Genomic DNA, 20,832 nt, shown 5'->3' with positions numbered 1-20,832 from the left:
CTTGTGACTAAGGGAAAGTCAGGGATGGGGCCTCCAGGCCTAGTGAAGGCTGCTGGAGCAGCCTCGCTAGGCCAAGACCCGGGGGGGGATTTTTCCCGGCAGAGCACAGCTTCTCGCACTGCCAGGAAAGTCGGGGATGGGGCCTCCAGGCCTAGTGAAGGCTGCTGGAGCAGCCTCGCTAGGCAGATACCCGGGGGGGAGATTTTTCCCAGCGGAGTGCGGCTTCGTGCACTGCCGGGAAAGTCGGGGATGGGGCCTCCAGGCCTAGTGAAGGCTGCTGGAGCAGCCTCGCTAGGCAGAGACCTGGGCGGGGAGATTTTTCCCAGTGGAGTGCGGCTTTGCACATCGCCGGGAAGGTCTGGGATGGGGCCTGGAGGCCTAGCCGAAGCTGCTCCAGCAGCCTCGTCTAGGCAGAGGGGGTGGGGGAGGAAGCCGACTTACCCTCCTGCTTCTTCCTCGTTCTTCAACAGAATGAAGCTGGAAGCGGGGGACGGCCTGAAGAAGGGGGTGGGGCTTCGCCATGTGATGCCCCCGGGTGCCTCTCTCCCGGAGCGACGTACCGGAGAGCTCCGGCCCGATCCTAGGCTTGTTTATTTGTATGCCCCCATGTCACCATTTCACATTGGAAAAATAGTGTGGAGAAAAGTCAGGATTCCCATTTCCCCCTGTTCTGTTGTGGTCCAAACCAGAATCAGGCTACAACTGCACGGTTTAAAAGAATTCTGGGGTGGAAACTCATTCTTAAAATGGCAGTGCATCCCTAAGGTGAGTTCAGGGCACCCATCTCTTCTAGTCAATCACACAGGGTTGTTGTGAGGATAAAATGAAAGAGGGAAGAGTAAGCTCTTTGAAGGAAGGGTGTGATTGAAATGCACTAAATAAATGTTGCATTATCTAGTAAACAGAGCTTATTTAGAAAATAATAAAGACAAGTGGGCCCATTCTTTCAAAGTATTTGTTTTTGAAAGACAAGCGGACCCAGTATTTAATGTCATTATAGTCAGTAAGGCTGAAGTTAAGCATCGATGGAGCTCCATAGGAGAAAAGTGGCTTAAGGGAGTGACTGGAACGGCAGAGCCAGGAAACAGAGAAAGGGGATAAGCATTCTTTTCTCATTTCTTTCTATACTCCAAGGCCCTGGTCACATGCAGAATTTGCGATGGGATACTCACGAATGCCAGGCAGATTTTAAGGGCACGATCAAATGGACACATCTGGCAAGCGTCGCACACCCGTCGTCATCCCATCTTGTCTGGCCGAAGATCTGGAGTTAAAAAGTATCAGCGAAAGTACACTATCAAGTATTTGCGACAGGCTGCAGATGGACTTCCTCCATCTGATCGCTCCAGTGCACTCCGCTTGCCTCATTGAAGCGCACTGGGAGCATGCGCCACGGAAAAAACCCTGGTTCACTGCCGTCGCGTCTGATCGCATAGTGGTGGGTCAACTTGCGACGGCACAAATAGCCATGCCTCTCCCCTGCATTATCTGGCTCGTGTGACCCAGACCCAAGTTTACCTTCTCCTGAAGCGGTTCTCATTTTTTTTTAAACACATCATTAGGGCTCTGTTATGCACACTTACGTATAGCTAGTAGTTAATCCTTAAAGCCAACATAAAAAGCCACTGGCTCTCACCATGAACATTCCCTCTAGGCTCAGCTCAACCTCACACCCCCAGATCATACAAAAAACATTTCACATCTTGCTAGCCCTACAGGCCCCAAGGGTGCCCATAGCTCCCAGAAATCTGTCCCAATAGTCCAACACCCCTCAGCAGCCTTAAGGAGTAGAAGACTGCACACCACCAACAGGACAGAACAAGGTTGCCATCCTCCAGTTGGGGCCTGGAGATTTCCTGGAATTACAGCTGACCTCCAGATGATAGAGATGGATCAGTTCCCCTGGAGAAAGTGGCTGCTTTGGAGGGCAGACTCTATGGCATTATAGCCTGCTGAAATCCCTCCCCAAACCTTGCCCCCCCGACTCCATTCCCAGGGACAGAACACCAAGGCTGGAGAAGGCCAAGAAGCCTTTCAATTAATGATGAATGCCTGAGCAGAGGCAATAAGGCGCTCCTCTCACAATCATGAGTTTTTTCTCTCTTTATCAGGTTGTTATTCCATACATGAAATATATTACTGGCACATTACCCATTAGAAGAAATCCTCAGGGAAGATCCAACAGAATTTTAGTGACTACTACATGAGCGTCAACCAAAGTTCATTCTGGCAGTATCAGAAATATACTAATTTTTTTCCTGAATTCTTTTGCATTCCCAGCTAACACCCAGAACACACCACTGTCAACAGTTAAGCCCTGTGTTAAAAGCCACAAATGTATTGGTTTCTGTCTTTCAAAGACACACAACCTTACAACAAGCAAGCAGTCCAATGAAGAAGTGAAGAGGCAAATAAGGTTTGTGCAAAGAAAATACTCCATGAAACAGTCTCAGCAGGAAAAACAGCGTATTCCTGTAGGGTTGCCAGCTGAGCAAAGGAAGTATTTGGGGCGCAGGGACTTGGGAAATGACATCACAATGCTCACTGGTCTCTGAAGTAAGGACATAAATATTTAGGGAAATTACTAGAGCATTGTGATGCCACTTCTAGGTACAAATGGAAATGACAGTGCTTCCCACCACCATTTTTGTTCCTCCTAGAGCAAAGAGCCTGGTTGGGGGTTGGAGCCTGGGAGACAGGAGACTGCCCACTCCCATGATAAAATCCCTGAAGCCCAACAGTAATACTGTTGTCATGAACACTTTTCCCTTGATTTTTTTTTAAACCAAGAATAATGTCAAGAGGCTGCAAGTCTGACTGCCATTCTAAAAACACCTTCCTGGGAGTAAGCCCCATTGATTAGACTTGAATACAATTTAAAATAGACCAGTTTAGGATTGCTCTTTAAGTGGAGACATAGAGTGGGTACTGCTTAACTGTTTCCCGTCCAGGTTCCAACTCCACACACATAATAAAAGTTAACACTTGCATGTTTTCCCTTGTAAAACCTGACTGAAGAACGGTTGAACAGCCACTATTCACCCCACCCCACCCCTTTCAGTCAAACCTGAAGTGTCTTAAGTTTGCACTTCATTAAAAAGGGTCAAAGGAAAAATACAGAACCTACAAAGCTAAGTCTCTTATGCCCCTCTCCAAGAGGACCCAAAGTAATAGAAATTCAACTTTAAGCTGCAAGGCATTTGCAAGTTTCTTTGCATATAAAGTCTCATTGCTCCGCCGTGACCTTCCAGCCAATATTGATACAGTACATGAACTGGAGGCCCCTTGGCTGTCTCTGGACTCACGTTTCTGACACCTTCAGTCAGCTATCCCAGGCCAATGTCAACAGAATTCTGGGTGCTGTTAGGCTGACCATCTGCCTCTTGAATCCGTGCCCCCCAAAGCTGGTGAAGGCCAACAGTGAGAGGTTACGGGGGGGCCTTGAAGACATCATCAATTTGTCCCTGGGTTCTGGAACCTTCCCAAGGGGGCTGAAGGAGGCAGTGGTTATTCCACTCTTGAAAAAACCAAATTCGGATCCTATGGATCTGACCAACTACTGTCTAGTCGCAAATCTCTTGTTTCTGGACAAGGTGATTGAAAGAGCGGCAACTGAACAGCTCCAGAAATTTCTGGAGGATGCGTCAGTGTTGGACCCATTTCAATCAGGCTTCCACCCTGGCCATGGGACAGAGACGGCATTGTTCGCCCTCACAGACGAACTCCACAGACAGCTGGATCGAGGCGGATCGGTGCTGCTGATATTATTGGATCTTACAGCAGTGATGAACACAGTCAATTATGATCTGTTGACTCACCACCTCGCTGATGGTGGAATCTGTGAGACAGCCTTGCAATGGCTCACCTCATTCCTCCATGGTCGGGGACAGAGGGTGGCACTAGGAGGGACAGTGTCCTCAAGATACCCACTGGAATGTGGAGTTTCTCAAGGGGCACTGCTCTCCCCAATGCTGTTTAACAACTATATGTGCCTCCTCACCCAGCTAGTGTGGAATTTCAGGCTGGATGTCATCAATATGCTGATGACACCCAGCTATATCTGTTGATGTGTGACCGGCCAGATACCGTTCCTGGGAATTTAGCTGAGGGTTTGGAGGCTGTGGTGAGATTGTTAAAACAGAGCCGACTGAAACTGAATCCAAGGAAGTTGGAGGTTCTGTGGTTGGGTCAGGGAGAACCTCGATTAGGTTGCCAGCCAACCCTTGAGGCTGTGCCTCTGTCACTGGCCCAGACCATCAGGAGCCTGGGCATAACTCTGAATGCTTCCTTATTCATGGAGGCCCAGGTTGCTAAGGTTGCCAAGCTGGCATTTCTCCAACTTCACCAGGTTAGGCAGCTGGCTCCTTACCTGTCTCGCCCTGATCTAGCCACGATAATCCATGCAACAGTCACCTCCAGGTTGGACTACTGTAATTTGCTCTATGCGGGCCTGCCCTTGCACCTGACCCAGAAGCTCCAGCTGGTCCAAAATGGAGCCACACAGGTCATTACAGGAACCCCCAGGACAGCACATATCTAACCAGTGCTGCGTGAGCTGCATTGGTTCTGGTGGAGCACCAGATCAGGTTCAAGGTTTTGGTTTTGATCTTTAAGGCCTTCAGCGGTCAGGGACCTACATACTTTTGGAACCGCCTCTCCCAGTATGCCCCTGGAAAAACACTACTCTCAGGAAATAAGAACTTGCTGGTGATCCCCAGCCCGAGAGAAGTCTGACACACTGCCAGAAGACGTCCGTGCCCTGCGGGTGCTGCTACCTTTCCACAGGGCATGCAAGGCAGAGATGGTTCACAAGGCCTTCAGTTAAGGACAATGACAGGACTTCTTTTGGCACTCCCATATAATTCCCCGTCCCTTATAACCCCTCCCCCCAGGGGAGACTAGGGAGTTAGGATTTCTCCGCCATTTTATTTATTGTATATACACCGTTTTTATCTACTAGTATGAATTGGACTGTTTATCTACTAGTATGAATTGGACTGTTTATCTACTAGTATGAATTGGACTGTTTATCTACTAGTATGAATTGGACTGTTTATCTACTAGTATGAATTGGACTGTTTATCTACTAGTATGAATTGGACTGTTTATCTACTAGTATGAATTGGACTGTTTAAGTTGATTTTATATTGTGAATGTACGTTATCCTGTTGTAAGCTGCCCTGAGCCCTACTTTAGGGAAGGGTGGCCTAGTAAATCCAATTTAATAAATAAATAAATACTGAGGTCCCATTCCTCAGTCATACAGCTCTTTTAGGCTGCCGTCCTAAGAACACTTTCCAGAGAGTAGGCCCCAGTGAATAAAATGGGATGTACTTCCAAGTAGACCTGCTTAGAATTGCCTCTTATATAAGCAGATCTCTGACATGAGTGGGAAGGTGGCTGTCCTACCCACGGTGGCACCTGGCTGCATTTATTTATTTACATCATTTATATTCTGCCTATCTTGCTGGGACTTTTTCACCCAAAGAGTAATTAACACATGGAATTCCCTACTGCAGGAAGTGCTGGCAGTTACAAGCACAGACAGCTTCAAAAGGGGATTGGATAAACATATGGAGCAGAGGTCCATCAGAGACTATTAGCCACAAGGTACAGATGGAACATTCTGTCTGGGGCAGTGATGATCTGTATTCTTGGTGCTTGGGGAGGCAACAGTGGAAGGGTTTCTGGAGTTCTGGACTCACTGGTGGACCTTCTGATGGCACCTGGTTTTTGGCCACCGTGTGACAGAGTGTTGGACTGGATGGGCCACTGGCCTGATCCAACAGGGCTTCTTTTATGTTCTTATGACTCAAGGCGGATTACATAGAAAGAGTCACTGCAATAAACAAGATGGGACATTCAACAAGCAATGCAATAGGATTTGGGCTGTAGAACTTATAGTCACGCTGCGTTGCAGTACTGTTGCCCAGACCCAGCACCCCCCTCCCCTATCTATATATATATAAAAGAAAGTCCCCTCACCATAAAATCAACACTCAGGCCAAACCCCTGGACCTAGAAACACGAAATTCAGGGAGAGCACTCCTACCATGATGTAGATGCTCCCTAAGAAGGGGGGGGTTAGAAATTTGATCCCTAAGGGGGTCAAAAGGAGTAAAATGTGCTGCTCCAATTGTTTCCTATGTGGCTGCTAAGTTGCTGCCTCCTTCCACCCCCCACTCTGATTGGTCAGCCGCAGAGCTCAGTGTTCTGCAGTAAAAAACGTTACAGGAGACTGCAGAGAGCTAATGACTGTTGAGAAAATCAGGGATGGCCAACCACCTGTGAGATGCAGCAATGCTGCTCTCCCACCTCCTACACCTAATAGGCGGCTGTCTGTCAGGTGCAGCAGTGGGTTCAGGGTGCTTAAAACCATCAGGGAGCCCACCCCAGCAGTACGCCTTAGCGATCCTGCTGGTCCAACCTCCACAATGGCTTGCAATACCCCTCCTCCTCCTACACTGAACAGGCAGCTGCCTTTCAGGTGTAAGTGAGGGGGTGGGATGCTTACAGCCATCAGGGAGTCTTGCTCAGCAGGACTGCCTTAGCACTGCTGCTGGCCCAGCCTCCCTGATGCCTTTAAACACACTCCCCCCCTTATACCAGACAGTTGGGTGTTTGCCAGGTGTAGGAGCAGGGCCAGAGTACTTTAATCCATCAGGGAGGCCACCCCAGCAGGAACACCTTAGCAGTGCTGCTGGCCCAGCCTCTCCAATGGCTTTAGCCACACTCCCATCCACTATGGAAATATACTCAACATCTGTAGAAAAGTGATTTCCTCTATTAAGTTACTTACCTTCTCACAATGTGGGTTCTAGAAAATTGGTTCATATGAACTTGCTTAATATTTGATCACTTGGATGTTGCTTTGAATACATAGTTATGTACCACTTAAATGTAACATATATGAGAAACATTTTTGTAAAAAAAAAAAAAAAAAAGCATCCCCTGCACCCCTCCCCCCAAAAAAATTCAAAGCCATTCAAAGCCCTGGCCAAACCCCTGCACCAAGAAACCCAAAGTAAGGGGAGTACATTCCTACCATGACGTCAACCACCAGTATGAAGAGATTTCTGAGAAACACAACCCCTAAGGGGTAAAAAAGGAGGAAAATATGTTCCCCCAATTGTTTTCCATTTGTCTGGCAGGTTGCTGTCCTCTTGCCCCCTCAATTGGTCAACTGTACAGCTCAGAGTTCTGAGGTAAAACCCACATCCCTCTGATTGCTCAGCTGTGGACCTCAATGTTCTGAGGTAAAAACAGTTAAAAGAGACTGCAGACAGTTGAGGGCAGTTACAGAAATCAGAAATTAAAAACTCCTGAACAGACATTTCTCGTAACAGCCAGCATGGCAATTGAGTTTATGAATGTTCATGGGCAGATTGTAAAGAACCTTTCTAGGAGCCATTTCAATGCATGCCTCCCTCATGAACCTGAAGAAATGTCCACCACATTACCACTCCCTCAGACCAACTCCCCCTCACACCTCTCAACTCTCACTACCCCCAAGAAAGCTCCTGGCAAATGTCGAGCCAGATACACCAACACTACAAGGAGGAGGCAATTTAGGAATGCGGCAAAGTTCAAGAGGCTGCAGTTTCCCCTAAAGGTTTGCTTTGCTATGACCATCAACAAGTCCCAAGGCCAGACACTGAAGGTGGCAGGAATTGACTTAGCAGACGACTGCTTCTCACATGGACAGTTCTATGTGTCCTGCTCCAAAGTGAGCTCACCAAGCAGCCTGGTGATCCTAGCACCTGAGAGCAGAATGTGGTCTACAGAGAGGTCCTTCAGTAAAGAAAAAAAAAAGTACGTATGTCTCACTTTGTTTTTTAAACTACAATCTTCTCCATTAGAATTCCTACAACAAATGTTACATTTCAAACATCACATTATCAGTATTATAACTAGATTTACAGAACTTAAATACCGTAGAGAAGCACAGGTATCAGGCTAGTACTTAATAACAGAAATTATAGCTAGGACAAACAACCTTACAACGCAACAATATTATTAACTAGGAGCAAAGCCCGTTGTAGAAGGAAAACGAGACTTACAAAGACATGACAGAGGGGCCTCCAGTCCCACGCTTTCTCCCCCCTCCCCAGAGCCTGGGGTCGAGGGGCGACAGAAGGTCCTGCCACTGGCTTCGTGCCTGGCCACGTCCAGCGGCATCCAGGCCGCCTCCACCCCCCTCTGCCCCAGCGGTGTGCCAGCCCTTGTTTAGTCGCAGCTCAGGTGGGTACCTGCAGCGGGCTCGGCCAACGATGTCTGCTGCGGCACCAGCAGGATCAGGCTTGGTCTGATGAGCACCCGCCTACTGGAGCATCCTGCCCAGCTGCCAGCTCCGAGCATACTGAGGCCGAGATGCTGGGCAGTGCTTTGGTGGGCGGGATGACGGCAATGCAGCCAGCAACGCAGCCAGTGGGTATAGATGCCATTTGAGTGACACACCAGCGAGCCAACTGATTCAGGAGCATGTGGAAGAGTCCACGACCAAAACAGCATTATATGTAAAAAGACATTCTCTCTTATAGTCCTCACAAATATCCATGTTAGACACTTAAAAAGAAACCTACTGTTATCTTTAAAACTGTGCTTAGTCATGTTTCCATTTGCAATGGTCTTGTATGGCAGATCGAGCGTCAAAGTGCTCTGAAGCAAAGCAAAATTTACAGAAAGTTAATACAGCATGGTTAACTATACAAAGAAAAAAGGTTTTTACACCCCTTCTGAAAGCTATAGTCAGGAGTTAGGAAGTTTCCAGCAGGAGATTCACAACTGACACACTGAAAACAGATCTCTTCATAGTTTTGTCCTTTACACTTGTACATACTACTCTGATGTTTTGATTGGAACCCTCTTCTTCCGTTTGCCCACGTGTAGAAATTAAGATATGCTGTTACTATTCCCTCTTCATTTGTTTCCCTAAGCCTATTTTAAATAAAGAAATCTGAACCTTTCGCTGTCCTTAATGTTTGTGCTCAAAGACCCACAACAAAACATCAAAGTCCACTGCAATAACCTTGGTTTTCGCTTCAGAACCAGACATACTATCACACCATACTCCTGTTATGGAGCTGGATTTTCAGCAACATAGATATATGCACACGCACACACACATATATATATATAAATAAATATTTTTAGAAGTTAGAAAAATTAGAGGAGCACAGTACATGATGACAAAAACAGAGTTCTTGCAGCTGTCAAGAAACAGTAACACTTCTCCAGTTTCCAAACCATTAGCTGCAGGATCTTAAATGCTCATTCACTTTTCATTTCAAAGGAATCAGCTGGCTCTTAGCAACAGTAACAGCCTTACAGCAACAAGAATCCAAACCTGGCAACAGATGGAGAATGAACAAATCCCCTCCCCCAACATTTGAGACATTCCATTTTAGCTGAGCCAGCATTCGCTCTCCTATTGCTCTGTACTGCACTGAAATTTAGGCCCACAATTAATGTAAGGTAAGAAGAGTTGGTTTTAATACCCCAATTTTCTCTACCCTAAGAAGTCTCAAAGAGGCTTACAAGGGCCCTCCTTTCCTCTCTCCACAACAATGACCTTGAGAGGTAGATGAGGCTGAGTTTTGAGAAAACTGTGACTGGCCCAAGGTCACCCAGCAAGCATTATGTGGAGGAGGGGGGAATCAAACCTGGTTCTCCAGATCACTGTCCTCTGCTCTTAACCACTAAACCACCCATAGCCACTCTTTTGGCGAATTCAGGTGGATAGCCATGTTAATCTGAAGCAGCAGAACAAAGTTTGAGTCCAACAAAGTTTTATTCAAGGTATAAGCTTTCATGTGCAAGCACACTTCTTCAGATACAGTGAAACAGTATCTCTTGGTAAGTAAGAGTTCAACAGTTGCAAGTCAGTGGGGTCTCTTTAGTTTGTTCTAAAAGAAGCCTCAGATGTGCAGGAAATGCTGACATGCTTTTCACTTTACCTCTGACATGGAACTGACTGAGAATGGAACCATAAATGCCAAAATTAGTTTTATGAGGTAGAAGACAGGGATGTAGTCATGCCAATTTTAAAACAACTATGATTCAACCATACGTAAAATAATGAAATAGGCTGTGTATATCAAAACAAGAACAAAAACCACAGTTTCACCCAACATGCTATATTCAGAGTTCTACCGATCCTTCTAGCAGTAGTAAATGTTGTCTGACATATCTCATCAGTTTACTGTAGATGAGATACAAAGGTAGGTTGTAGAGGTGGTTCATGGCAGGGGCGTGAGGAAAATAACTTCATCCCTATGCATCCTAAAAGCATTTCATCTGGCATCATCCTAAACATAGCTAGTGAATTTTTATATTGAGTTCACAAATGACAGGCAACATGAAAGAACAGCTTTAGTCATCATAACACATTTAAGGATTTTTACCACTCTCCTCCCCCACCGAAAAAGGTGATCCAGGCCAGTTAGCAAGGTCTGCAAGATATAAAAATGCAATAAAAATACACAAAACAACCAGATTAAAACCAATGCTCTCAAAATGCCAGCATAATAAACCCATCATAAAACCAGCCACCATAATATGCAAAGACCTTCTTAAACACACACAAAAGATTTTACTTACCACCCAACATTTTATAGGGTCAAGCTTGGATGGGTCTTCCTGAAAAGAGAATTCCACAATGCCACTGTGCTGTATACCAGACCTATATTTCCAAAGTTAGTTACTGTGTGCACTGTAGCAACGAACTACATCTCAATGCCACTGTGCTGTATACCAGACCTATATTTCCAAAGCAAGTTACTGTGTGCACTGTAGCAACGAACTACATCTCAAAGAATCACTATGCAATATGAGGAAGAAAGTTGCATGCTGTACCCACTCTGTCCTGACCTATTACAGAAGACTGATTCCATTTTCTGGAATATTGTGATCAAGAGCAAGGAACACGGGGGGCGTGGTGTCACCCGGGAGGAAGATGGATGCCTAATTCTGAGGCTCCCGCTCCTTCCCCTTCCTAAGCTCCTAAAGAAGCCATTTAAACCTGCAAAAAAGTCTCTATATTATGGGCAAGAAAGGCAAAAATAAATTAAAACCACAACAAAGTCTGCCTTGTCACGTACAAACCTATCTATCCCAAGTAAGTGGCTCTGGGTCGATAGAAATCGTTAAAAAACAATAGGAGAAAATGGTGGCCGCAACACAAAACGTCTCTCAGCAGGACTTAAACACTACAAAACAGGAGCTATTAGCATCTATACACACTCTGGAATATGGTCTGCTGTAGAAAATGTCGCTAATGCTCCAACCCCTTACAGACCAGCTCTTGGAAATTAAAAAATCACTGACCTCAACCTCAAAAATCACTGAAACCGCGATGGAACTGGGGATGACAGTTCAAAACAAAACGCGTACTCTGCAGCAAGAAGTTCAGCAAATACAAGATAAATTCATCACTTGACCAGTCCTCCAGACAATTTAACATAAAACTTCGAGGGTTTGAAGAAGGCTAGGAAAACTCACAAGACCTCACTACCTTGCTTGGACACTGGTTGACAGCTGAAATGGATCTAGAAGGAGTAATCCCGGTGCTGACTAATGGCTACAGACTGGGGAATGCTAACAACCCCAAACGCAAGTACCCCAGATACATTATTGTAACCCTGGCTGATGCAAGAGTCAGAAAGAAAATTCTGGAGCTTGCAAGAACCAAAGACAACTTCCAGTGCCAAAGTGTTAAAATATTTTTCTTCCAAGATGTCTCTAAGGAAGCACTACAAATGAGAAAGTCCTTAAAAGCAGTAACCATGAAGCTTCGGGAGGCAAACATCCGTTACAAATGGACTCAAGGTGGAACGCTTCAAGTGTCTCGCCAAGACAAAACCTATATTGCAACCAATGAAGACTCCAGTATAGGACTTTTGCAAGCTTTGAACTTGGAAGATGATACAGACCAACTTCAAAAATCCCAGAAACAAAAGCGTGGGTACCCTCAAATGCCACCTAGAGACAGCAAGATCCCAATCAGAGTCCTGACTGCGTAAATACCTGACAGACTCCATAGCCTAACAGAGCACTGAAAAGAGGTTATGCTGGCTGATCTGTAACAGGCTGGCATCATTTCCACATTAGATGTTATAACTGATGGCTTGATCTCTTTTTTCCCCTGTTGTATACATCCTTATGTTTTTCTACGTTTTGATCCACAGTTTACCCGATTAACTAAGACAAATAAACTGACTGAGAAGTGGAAGTGAGGGGGTGGGGGGAAATAACGGGATTTTTGCCCTTGACTGGTGAGAGGTCTACCACACAGAGTAAGGACTATTTTCAAATAGTCCCTGACAAGCCAGCCTTGGGTCTCCTTAGGACTGGTTTATTTGGGTGTGAAGCTGGAGCATTTTTCTGTGGACTATTACTGCTGTTTATTATTATTTTGTAAAGGGTGGGTGGCTGTTTTCTTAGTAAGGGGGGGGAAGGGAGGAGGATGGGCAAAGGGTAGGAACAAAGGTTGATAGTTGCTGTCCCTCAGAAACAAAACAATGGTAAAAAATTAGAAAAATAAATACAAATTTATTTATTTATTTAAAAAAAGAATAGAAAGTGAGAGAAAGAAAGGGAGGGAGACAAATAGGTCCACCTTAACACAATATTGTTAGGCTTCTGGAAATATTATTGGATTTATATTGTGCTCACAGCAAACACCGTTGTTTCTTTTTTTCCCCAAGACCAATAAGCTCTTACGTAAGAATCACTTTGTTTAGCTTTATAGTAGATAAGCTTCATTTAAAACCTTAGCTTCCTAATACAAAACAAAAAAGAAAACATAATTAAATAAAATTAAATTAAAAAATAAAACAAAAAATAAATATAAAAAATAATAAAAGAGAGGGTGGGTGGGAACAAAAATATTTACTATAGCAACTTAGCAAATAAAACTAAATTAAAACCAAAAAATAAGAATAAAACAAATAATACAAAAAAACAAAAAAAATTAAAAAATTAATCCGATATTGTAGGGGTGATCAAACAAAGATATAAAAATGGGAACCTTTACATCTCTGTACACTTCAAACAGAACTAAACATCTCAAACTGATCTCGGTCAATATTAAGGGTTTAAATACCAGCATTAAACGGGCTAGATTCATAGCTCACATGAAACAACTGAAACCTCATGTGGTGTCTGTTCAAGAAACGCATGCCAAATCTAAAGACCATCCACTTCTAAAAACAAACTGGTTCAACTTACAGTATCAAGCCCGGGTTCATCCAAAGCCCAGGGCATTGCAATTCTGATTTCAAAACAAGTCAAATTCACTCTAGAGGACAGAACTTCTGATGACTGACAAGGGATGTTCCTTATTTGTAAAAGGAGTATTAGGCACCCAAAAAATGACATTAACATCAGTGTATGCCCCGAACTCATCACAAATACCATTTTTGGAAGACACCTTTGATAGACCATGAATTTTTCAGGAAGGTGAACTAATATTAGGCGGGGACCTGGACTACATCCCAAATAAAACATTAGACAGATCTTCTCACAAAAAATTAAACCAATTGAAAAATACAAACCCTAATACGAAGCTGGCCGCTTTGTTTGACAAATTTCAACTATTTGATGTATGGAGGCTACGTAATCAATCTACTAGAGACTACACATTTTACTCCATCCCTAATCAGACACACACCAGAATAGATTTTATACTATCTTCCCCAGCTATTCTAGACCAAATCTCCACTATAGAAATCGGCCCTAAGCTACTATCAGATCATGCCTGGCTGCATTGCTTAATAAAGGGAAAACAGGAAATAATTCCACAGTTCAGGTGGTCTTTTATAAGGGAGACTAGATTAGCAGACTCACAGCCACCTTGTTCGTCTTCCCCAGAAATGAAAGACAATACCTTTGAAAATGGGTGTTATGAGCAAGACTCACTAAGGGATTTTCTGCTTAAGTTTACAGGTGACCACTGTCTCCTTACTGGCGAAACTGTTGTGGCTACTTTTCAGTAATTAAGTAGCATTGCTGATAAACTTGACCATCTTAGGCAAAACTTCAATGCCTTGATTCCAGAGACCCTGCACCTCTTCCCCCCCCCCATCATACAAGGGGGAGAGGCTTTAATTATACTAAAAATAAACAATTACCCTCCTGGCTTAAGAACACAGGACATACAGCTTTCCACTTCAGGGGGAACAAACAGTGAAGAAGGTATAAAGCTGTGTCACAGATTGCAAAACCATCAAATTGCATTATTTATTAAACATAATTCTGTGAACCGGCGGCATTGGATAAATAAAAAAAGCAATTCTCTACTCCCTCAGTCAGCTTCTGGATGTAGAAGTTCATCATATTGACCTTGAGAGAGTTGAAAGTCTCCCATATACTCCCTCTGGGAGGAGAGTTCTTCCAACTTTCAACCAGCTAACAATTCCCTCAATACTTTTGAAAAAGCAGAAGTTTTTATCCTCTTTTGAAATCTTTACAATTAGAGTCTTTATGGACGAAACTGTTTGGACATTAATTCCAGGAAATACAAGAAACCTCCCACTTATGGCCTTGAATCTGGAGTCTTTCTTAACACAGTTGGCAATGACCCAAGCCTACTCCAGAATGCAGACAAAAGATTGCATATCAGCTCAAGCAAGATCAAGGTGCCAGATAAAATAGAACAGCTTTATCCTACAAACTCTCCAAGAACATCTCCTTTGGGGGAACAAATATTCCTTCTACATTGGTGAAACTGAAGAACTCACTGCAGCTCCTTCGTACTTCAGTCAAGCCTCTTAATTTATTTCTCCCTGTGAGTCGGCTGTCCAACGATAAGCTAAAGACTTAAGCCTATAGTGCTGATTTGACCTCCCCTGACATTGATAACTGTTCACAGCCGTCTCATGACCTGGATAAGAAAACATCCATCTCCACCCTATCAAAGGTGCCAACTCCAGTTTTGGGGAACCAATGGTTGGCAGCAAAATATCTCAAGTAAAGACCAACAAGCCCTCACAGAAGCCTCCTGTTATACAAAGTAAAAACCAAAGCATCTCTATGGAAGTCTCAGAGGAACAGCTGAGTCCTGAAAGCTCCAGCATAGTGCAGTGTGAGAGCAAATCGGAGGCTGGGAGGAAAGCATGGAACAAGAAACTCAAGAAGATGTTGGAGAGGTTTTCTGCAAAATGACAGGAAGATGTCAACAAGATTCATTAGATCTACCATGGTTCATCTGAGGAAACATGTAAAGAACTGGAACCTAAGAAGGGTTGAGTGAACTTATAAGGATTAAGTAAAAGCAGAAATAGCCCAGAGAATACAAAGATACAGAAGTATATAGCAACAGCCCAGCCTAATGGACCTAGAGACACCAAATTTGGGGAGAGCGCTCCTACCATGGCGTAGCTGCTCACTAAGGGATTTTTAGAAATTCAACCCCTAAGTGGGTCAAAAAGGGGAAAATGTGTTCCCCCATTGATTCCTATGCAGCTACCAGGCAGCTGCCTCTCTGCACCCCCCACTCTCTGACTGGTCAGCTGCAGAGCTCAGTGTTCTGAGGTAAAAAACAAAAAAACAGTTACAGGGGACTGCAGAGAGCTAATGAGGAAATCAGAAGTGGCCAAGAACCACCTGTGAGGTGAAGCAAAGGTGCTGGCCCAGCCTCTCTGATGGCTTCCAACACACTCCCCCCACCTCCTACACATGACAGGCGGTTGTCTGTCAGGTGCAGCCTCACTTCCACAGTGGCTTCTAATACTCCTTCCCCCTCCCCCTATTACACTGAACAGGCAGTTGCCTGTCAGGTGTAGGAGAGGAGGCAGGATGGCTTCCATCACACTCTCCCCACCTCCTACACCTAACAGGCGGTTGTGTGTCAGATGCAGTCCCACCTCCACAGTGGCTTCTAATACTCCTGCCCCCTCCTACACTGCACAGGCAGCTGCCTGTCAGATGTAGGAGAGGAGGTGGGATGCTTACAGCCGCCGGGGAGGTTTGCTCAGCAGGATTGCCTTAGCACTGCTGCTGGCCCAACCTCCCCGATTCCTTTAAATGCAATCCCCCCCAACACCAGACAGGCCAGTGTGTCAGGTGTAGGAACAGGGCCAGGGTATGAATGTTTATGGGGAGATAGTAAAGGACATTTCTAGGAGCCATTTCAATGTGTGCCTCCCTCATGACCCTGAAGAAATGTCCACCACATCACCACTCCCTCACACCAACTCCCCCCACACCTCTCACCTCATACTGGCCCCAAGAAAGCTCCTGGCACACGTTGAGCCAGATACACCAACGCTACGAGGAGGAGGCAACTTAGGAATGCGGCAAAGACATTTGCACATAGTACTCCTGCAGTGCACTGAGCTGCACAGGCCAAGTACCAGCAAGATCACCCTGAGGTGCTCAGAACAACACAGCCTCCATATGAACAAAACAATCCAGGAACACAAGTAGAGAGGCCATCACTTTCATGGAAGGTAGCAGGAGCTGACTTGATGACTGCTTCTTAAATGTAGCCTGCTCCAGAGTGAGCTCATCAAGCAGCCTGGTGATCCCAGCACGTGAGGGCAGAACCACCAATGTGGTCTAGAGAGAGGTCCTTCAGCAGAGAGAGAAAAAGTACGTACGTCTCACTTCATTTCTTCCACTACAATCTTCTCCATTAGAATTCCTACAACAAATGTTACATTTCAGACTTCACATCATCAGTATTATAACTGGATTTGCGGAACTTAAATACCGTAGTGAAGCATGCGTATCAGGCTACTAGGTAATAAATATGTTAGAACTGGAGATTGATGTGCCCTAATTTGTTGTAGTTTCCAGCTCTAGCATATTTATTACCTGTTGTTCCCCCCTCCCAGTTGAACTTATAATGCTGGTTGTCATATTTCACAAAAAAACCCAAAGCAGACTGCAAGAGTCCCCTTCCCCCACAAAAAAAAATAATGGAATGTTTGCTAAGGCTCAGCACAAGGCGACAGTCCAAGACCAGGTCTACCAATACAGTGGAAAGTGGAGGGTAGGTGTGGGTAGACCTATTTTTTGGAGACTAGGTCTACCAATAGAGTGGAAAGGTGTGGGTAGACCTCATCTCTGGAGGACAGGTCTACCAACAGAGTGGAAAGGGGTGGGTGAAATTTGACTTGATTCTGTTTCCTCTTATCATGTTGAAATTATTCTTAAAATATAGCTTAAATATAATTTAAAATAATTTATTCTGACATTTTTACAAGGTTATAGAAGTAATCTTCTAAAAAACTAATTTACGCAATGGTCAAAGTATACTCGCTCACAACTTTAACGCAACTAGCTTTAACAGCTCACAACAACTGTGGAGCTTAGAGGGGACATTGACTATGACCATTTGTCCAACAACAAACACACACCTTAAGGATTTTATAGACAATCAAATCAAGAAAATAGCATTAAACATTTCTGAATGTGTCTATAACATATAGAATGGAAACAAAAGAAATCCAGGTGAGAAGGATTCTTTTGGTTGGTGCCTCTGAAAATCATTGTTCTAAGACAAGGTAACATAGATATTCTCTCCTGCTCTGAACTACAGTTAACTACATTGTGGCGATACCATCAGATTCTGTATTTTAGAAAAGCTAATTAAGTTTTTTTAAGTTGTACAGAGATGCTCCCTTCCCTAAGGCAGCTATTTCTGTAGTTCAATCCTTTAAAGATTAAGCCATATAGTTCAGATCACACAACATAGGTCATGATGGTTCCTGAGGACTGAAATCAATCAGCCAAACTACAGTAATTCCACTTCCCCTCCCTGAGGTCACAAACTAATGTGACTGGAATGGTGGGCACAAAGCTCCACACCAACTCCAATTATAGCAGCCTTCTGCTTCTTAAAATGCAATATAGCAATTCCATGACATTCACCAAGCCTTTGCAGGATTCATATTTTACTCCTAAAATCCACAATACTTCTCATATCTATTCAGATCTTCAGAAATATGTTTACATTCCTGAGAATTAGAACATGAAGCCACATTCAGGACTGTTCCCAAGATGTAATGATAGGAAATGGAATAATGAACATTTATCAGTATAAAAGTACTCTGTAAATGTACCTTCTTTCAAATGCAACAAACATTAACCACCCTCTTCCTGTGTGAGTCAATGAATTTTTACAAGTTCTGCAAGATCAATCAGATCCTGCCAAAGAGTGTATGCCAAGCCAAAGATTCAGTTAACATTTAAATAATACCTTTCTTTCTTTCTTTCTCTTTCTTTCTTATGTGGCATCTGAGACAAAGCATGCCATTACAGAAGGCCTTGAAAAGTTTCTGATGTGTTTTTATATTCTGACCCACTCAGAATTCTAAAATGATATTTTACATAGTAAAGTTGTGATCCTCAGGACATTTACCTGGAAGTCCCATTAACATCCAGTGGATTCACTTTTCAGTAAACATGTTTAGGCTCAGAATGCCGCCCTTAAGAGTACTTCTAAAACTCACAAAAAGTCAGCAGAACTGTTGAACTACTTTCATACAAGAACATGAATAACACAAATATATCAGCTAGGAATTAGTACAAGCTTTCTTACTTAAAAGTAGGGGGCAGAAAAGTTCTCTTTTTAGACAACAACAACAAAAATCCATTGCTTCAAGACAGACCATGAAAAACCCAAGGCTCCTGGCTACATGGAAATTTAAATGTTTATTCAACCCTGTGTTGGACTGGTTCCTACAGGTTTTTATGCAGGCTTCTAAGAATCTGAACTTATTTTTCAGACTCTTTAAAATACCCTTTGGGACCTCTTTCTATGACAATACAGAATCCCAATGTTTCAAGCATATGCAATATTACAACTGTGTGAAAGTTATTTCCAACTGTCAAATCCCAGCATGTACTTATGTAAGGCTTACCCAAGATTAAACATACCATGGTACTGTTCACATCTACAAGAATAAAGACAGACAGGTGATGGGATTATGCATCCTTTGGCACCTGAGAGAATCACATCTAACATTCAGTCCTTGCTTTACTTCTACATACCAGGTAAATAGAAGCTAAAGTAATATGCAACTTCTGATCACAAATAAACTGGAGTGTTCCCCACCCAAGACTTGAGCCTTACAGTTGATTAAGTCTGTGTACTTGAAGACTTCTGTTCAATGTGAATCCTCTCAGTGATGTCACTGTGGCTCACAGTCTGTAACTTTAAGCATGTGCATAAATCTTTACAAGACCAGGGCAAGGATTATATTCTACTGGTATAATTCAACACAGGCTCCCTATTGTATATTTATGGCTACACAAGTTAAACAAAGAGGAAAGTATCCCCAAATGACCCTCTTTCTTATGAAGTATGGCACACCTAAAGTTGCTAATAAGAGTCAAAAGGTTCTCAGAAGTGGTTGCAGCTAAAGGGGGTGTGTGTGTCAAATGCATGCACAAACTTCCAGGATTTTCTTTTAAAAAACATATAAGCCCACAGTCTCCTATCTAAAATATACCCTAATTGCCAAAAGCAAACAAGACAAGGACCAAAAGTAGCAATACTGGTTCCCAGCCACTGCATTCTAAATATATTCCCTAACACCTTTAAACAGACATCCTGGAAACTGAAGAGAAACGCAGAATGAATGGAAAGCTGTTATAACAAAGGGGCCTCGGTAGACGAGCCAGTCGGAAAAGCCACACAGCTCATGCTACTGCTTACATTCCTAAGGACGACAAAGCCACACAAAGGTCTTGAAGGTGTGGGGCAATCAGAGGGGAAAAAAGGAATCTCACTTGGAAGACTGCAGCAAGAGCCATAAATGAACAAAAGCTGGAGCGTTTTTGTACTGAATGTGGAAAATAAAGCACAAACAAGATTAATTTAAAAAACCCAAAGCAAAGTGAATCGGAGTCATTTTCTAAAATCTTGCGTGAATTCCCTGGGTTTAAAATCTACTTCATAACTGGGCTTCATAAACTATCCAGGCCGCCCAGTTTAACAAGTTTGTGGATCGCAGCCAACTGCCTACAAACAAAAACGCACACACAAAACTCAGCGGTGGTGGTGCTAACAAAAGAAACTCCAGAAGGAGAACCCACCCGAATACCCACAGACTGCAGACAAAGGAGAGCACTGGCAGGTCTCGCTCCCTTTCGCCACTGCCAGGTATTCCCCCTCCCCCCGCCCGAGGCGGCTCTGCCCGGCGGCGGACGTGGCTCCTTTCCCCCGTCGCCCACTTACAGGATGGTGGTCTGTGGCGACACGGCGGGCACGCTCTCCAGCATGAGGTGCATGCAGCGCACGGTGGTGCGGAAGCAGAGGCAGCGGCTGGGACACCACACGCTCCCCCGCTGAGGCGGCGACGGTGGGGGCGGTGGCTGCTGCTGCTGCGGGGAAGCGAAGGGCAAGAAGCTCCCGCTCCACAGCAGGACCCCGAAGTAAAGCCCGGGTAAAGCAGAGCGTGCTTTGCGCCGGGCCATGCCGCCGAGAGCCCCGGGAGTGGTGGGGGGAACCGAGAAGCAAGGAGACGGCTTCGTCGCGGCGGCGGCAGCAAATTGCGGCTCCTTGACGCAAGTTCTCGCTCCGGTGGTCGAGGCGGCCAGCGGGCGCTGCACAAGCGAGCCCGTTCCCAGGAGCGCAGCCTCGGAGGGGGTGGAGAAAGAGGGGGCGGAGGACCGCCCAGCCAGCAGCAGAGGCCCTCGGGCCGGTACGCGGTCTTCGCGCTCCGCGTCGGGCAGCGGACTGAGCTGAGGAGTTCGTTTCGCCTCCCCCGCCCCGAAGAAAGTCACGGCGCGAGAGGGAGGGTCGGAACCCAGCGGTGGAAATTGCGGCTAATTTTCCCGCCAGCTGCGCAGGGGCAGAGACGAGAACGCCGAGGCCCTTGGAAA

The 20,832-nt window shown here is 44.8% G+C and overlaps 1 protein-coding gene across 1 annotated transcript in view; it reads right to left on the bottom strand.

The window, feature by feature from the left end:
- Window positions 1-20,517, bottom strand: part of PXDN (peroxidasin) — a 185,419-nt gene extending 164,902 nt beyond the window's left edge. The window contains exon 1 of the mRNA XM_015407041.1: window positions 20,186-20,517. Coding sequence (XP_015262527.1) covers window positions 20,186-20,424 — 239 coding nt within the window. The 5' untranslated portion in view covers window positions 20,425-20,517. The remainder of the gene's footprint in view (window positions 1-20,185) is intronic.
- Window positions 20,518-20,832: the final 315 nt, after the last annotated feature.

This window comes from Gekko japonicus, unplaced genomic scaffold (assembly GCF_001447785.1).
Source record: "Gekko japonicus isolate JY-2015 unplaced genomic scaffold, Gekko_japonicus_V1.1 scaffold2071, whole genome shotgun sequence".
Lineage (NCBI taxonomy): Eukaryota > Metazoa > Chordata > Lepidosauria > Squamata > Gekkonidae > Gekko > Gekko japonicus.
The sequence above is the reverse complement of the archived record's forward strand: the minus strand, read 5'-3'. Positions and strand labels throughout refer to the sequence as shown.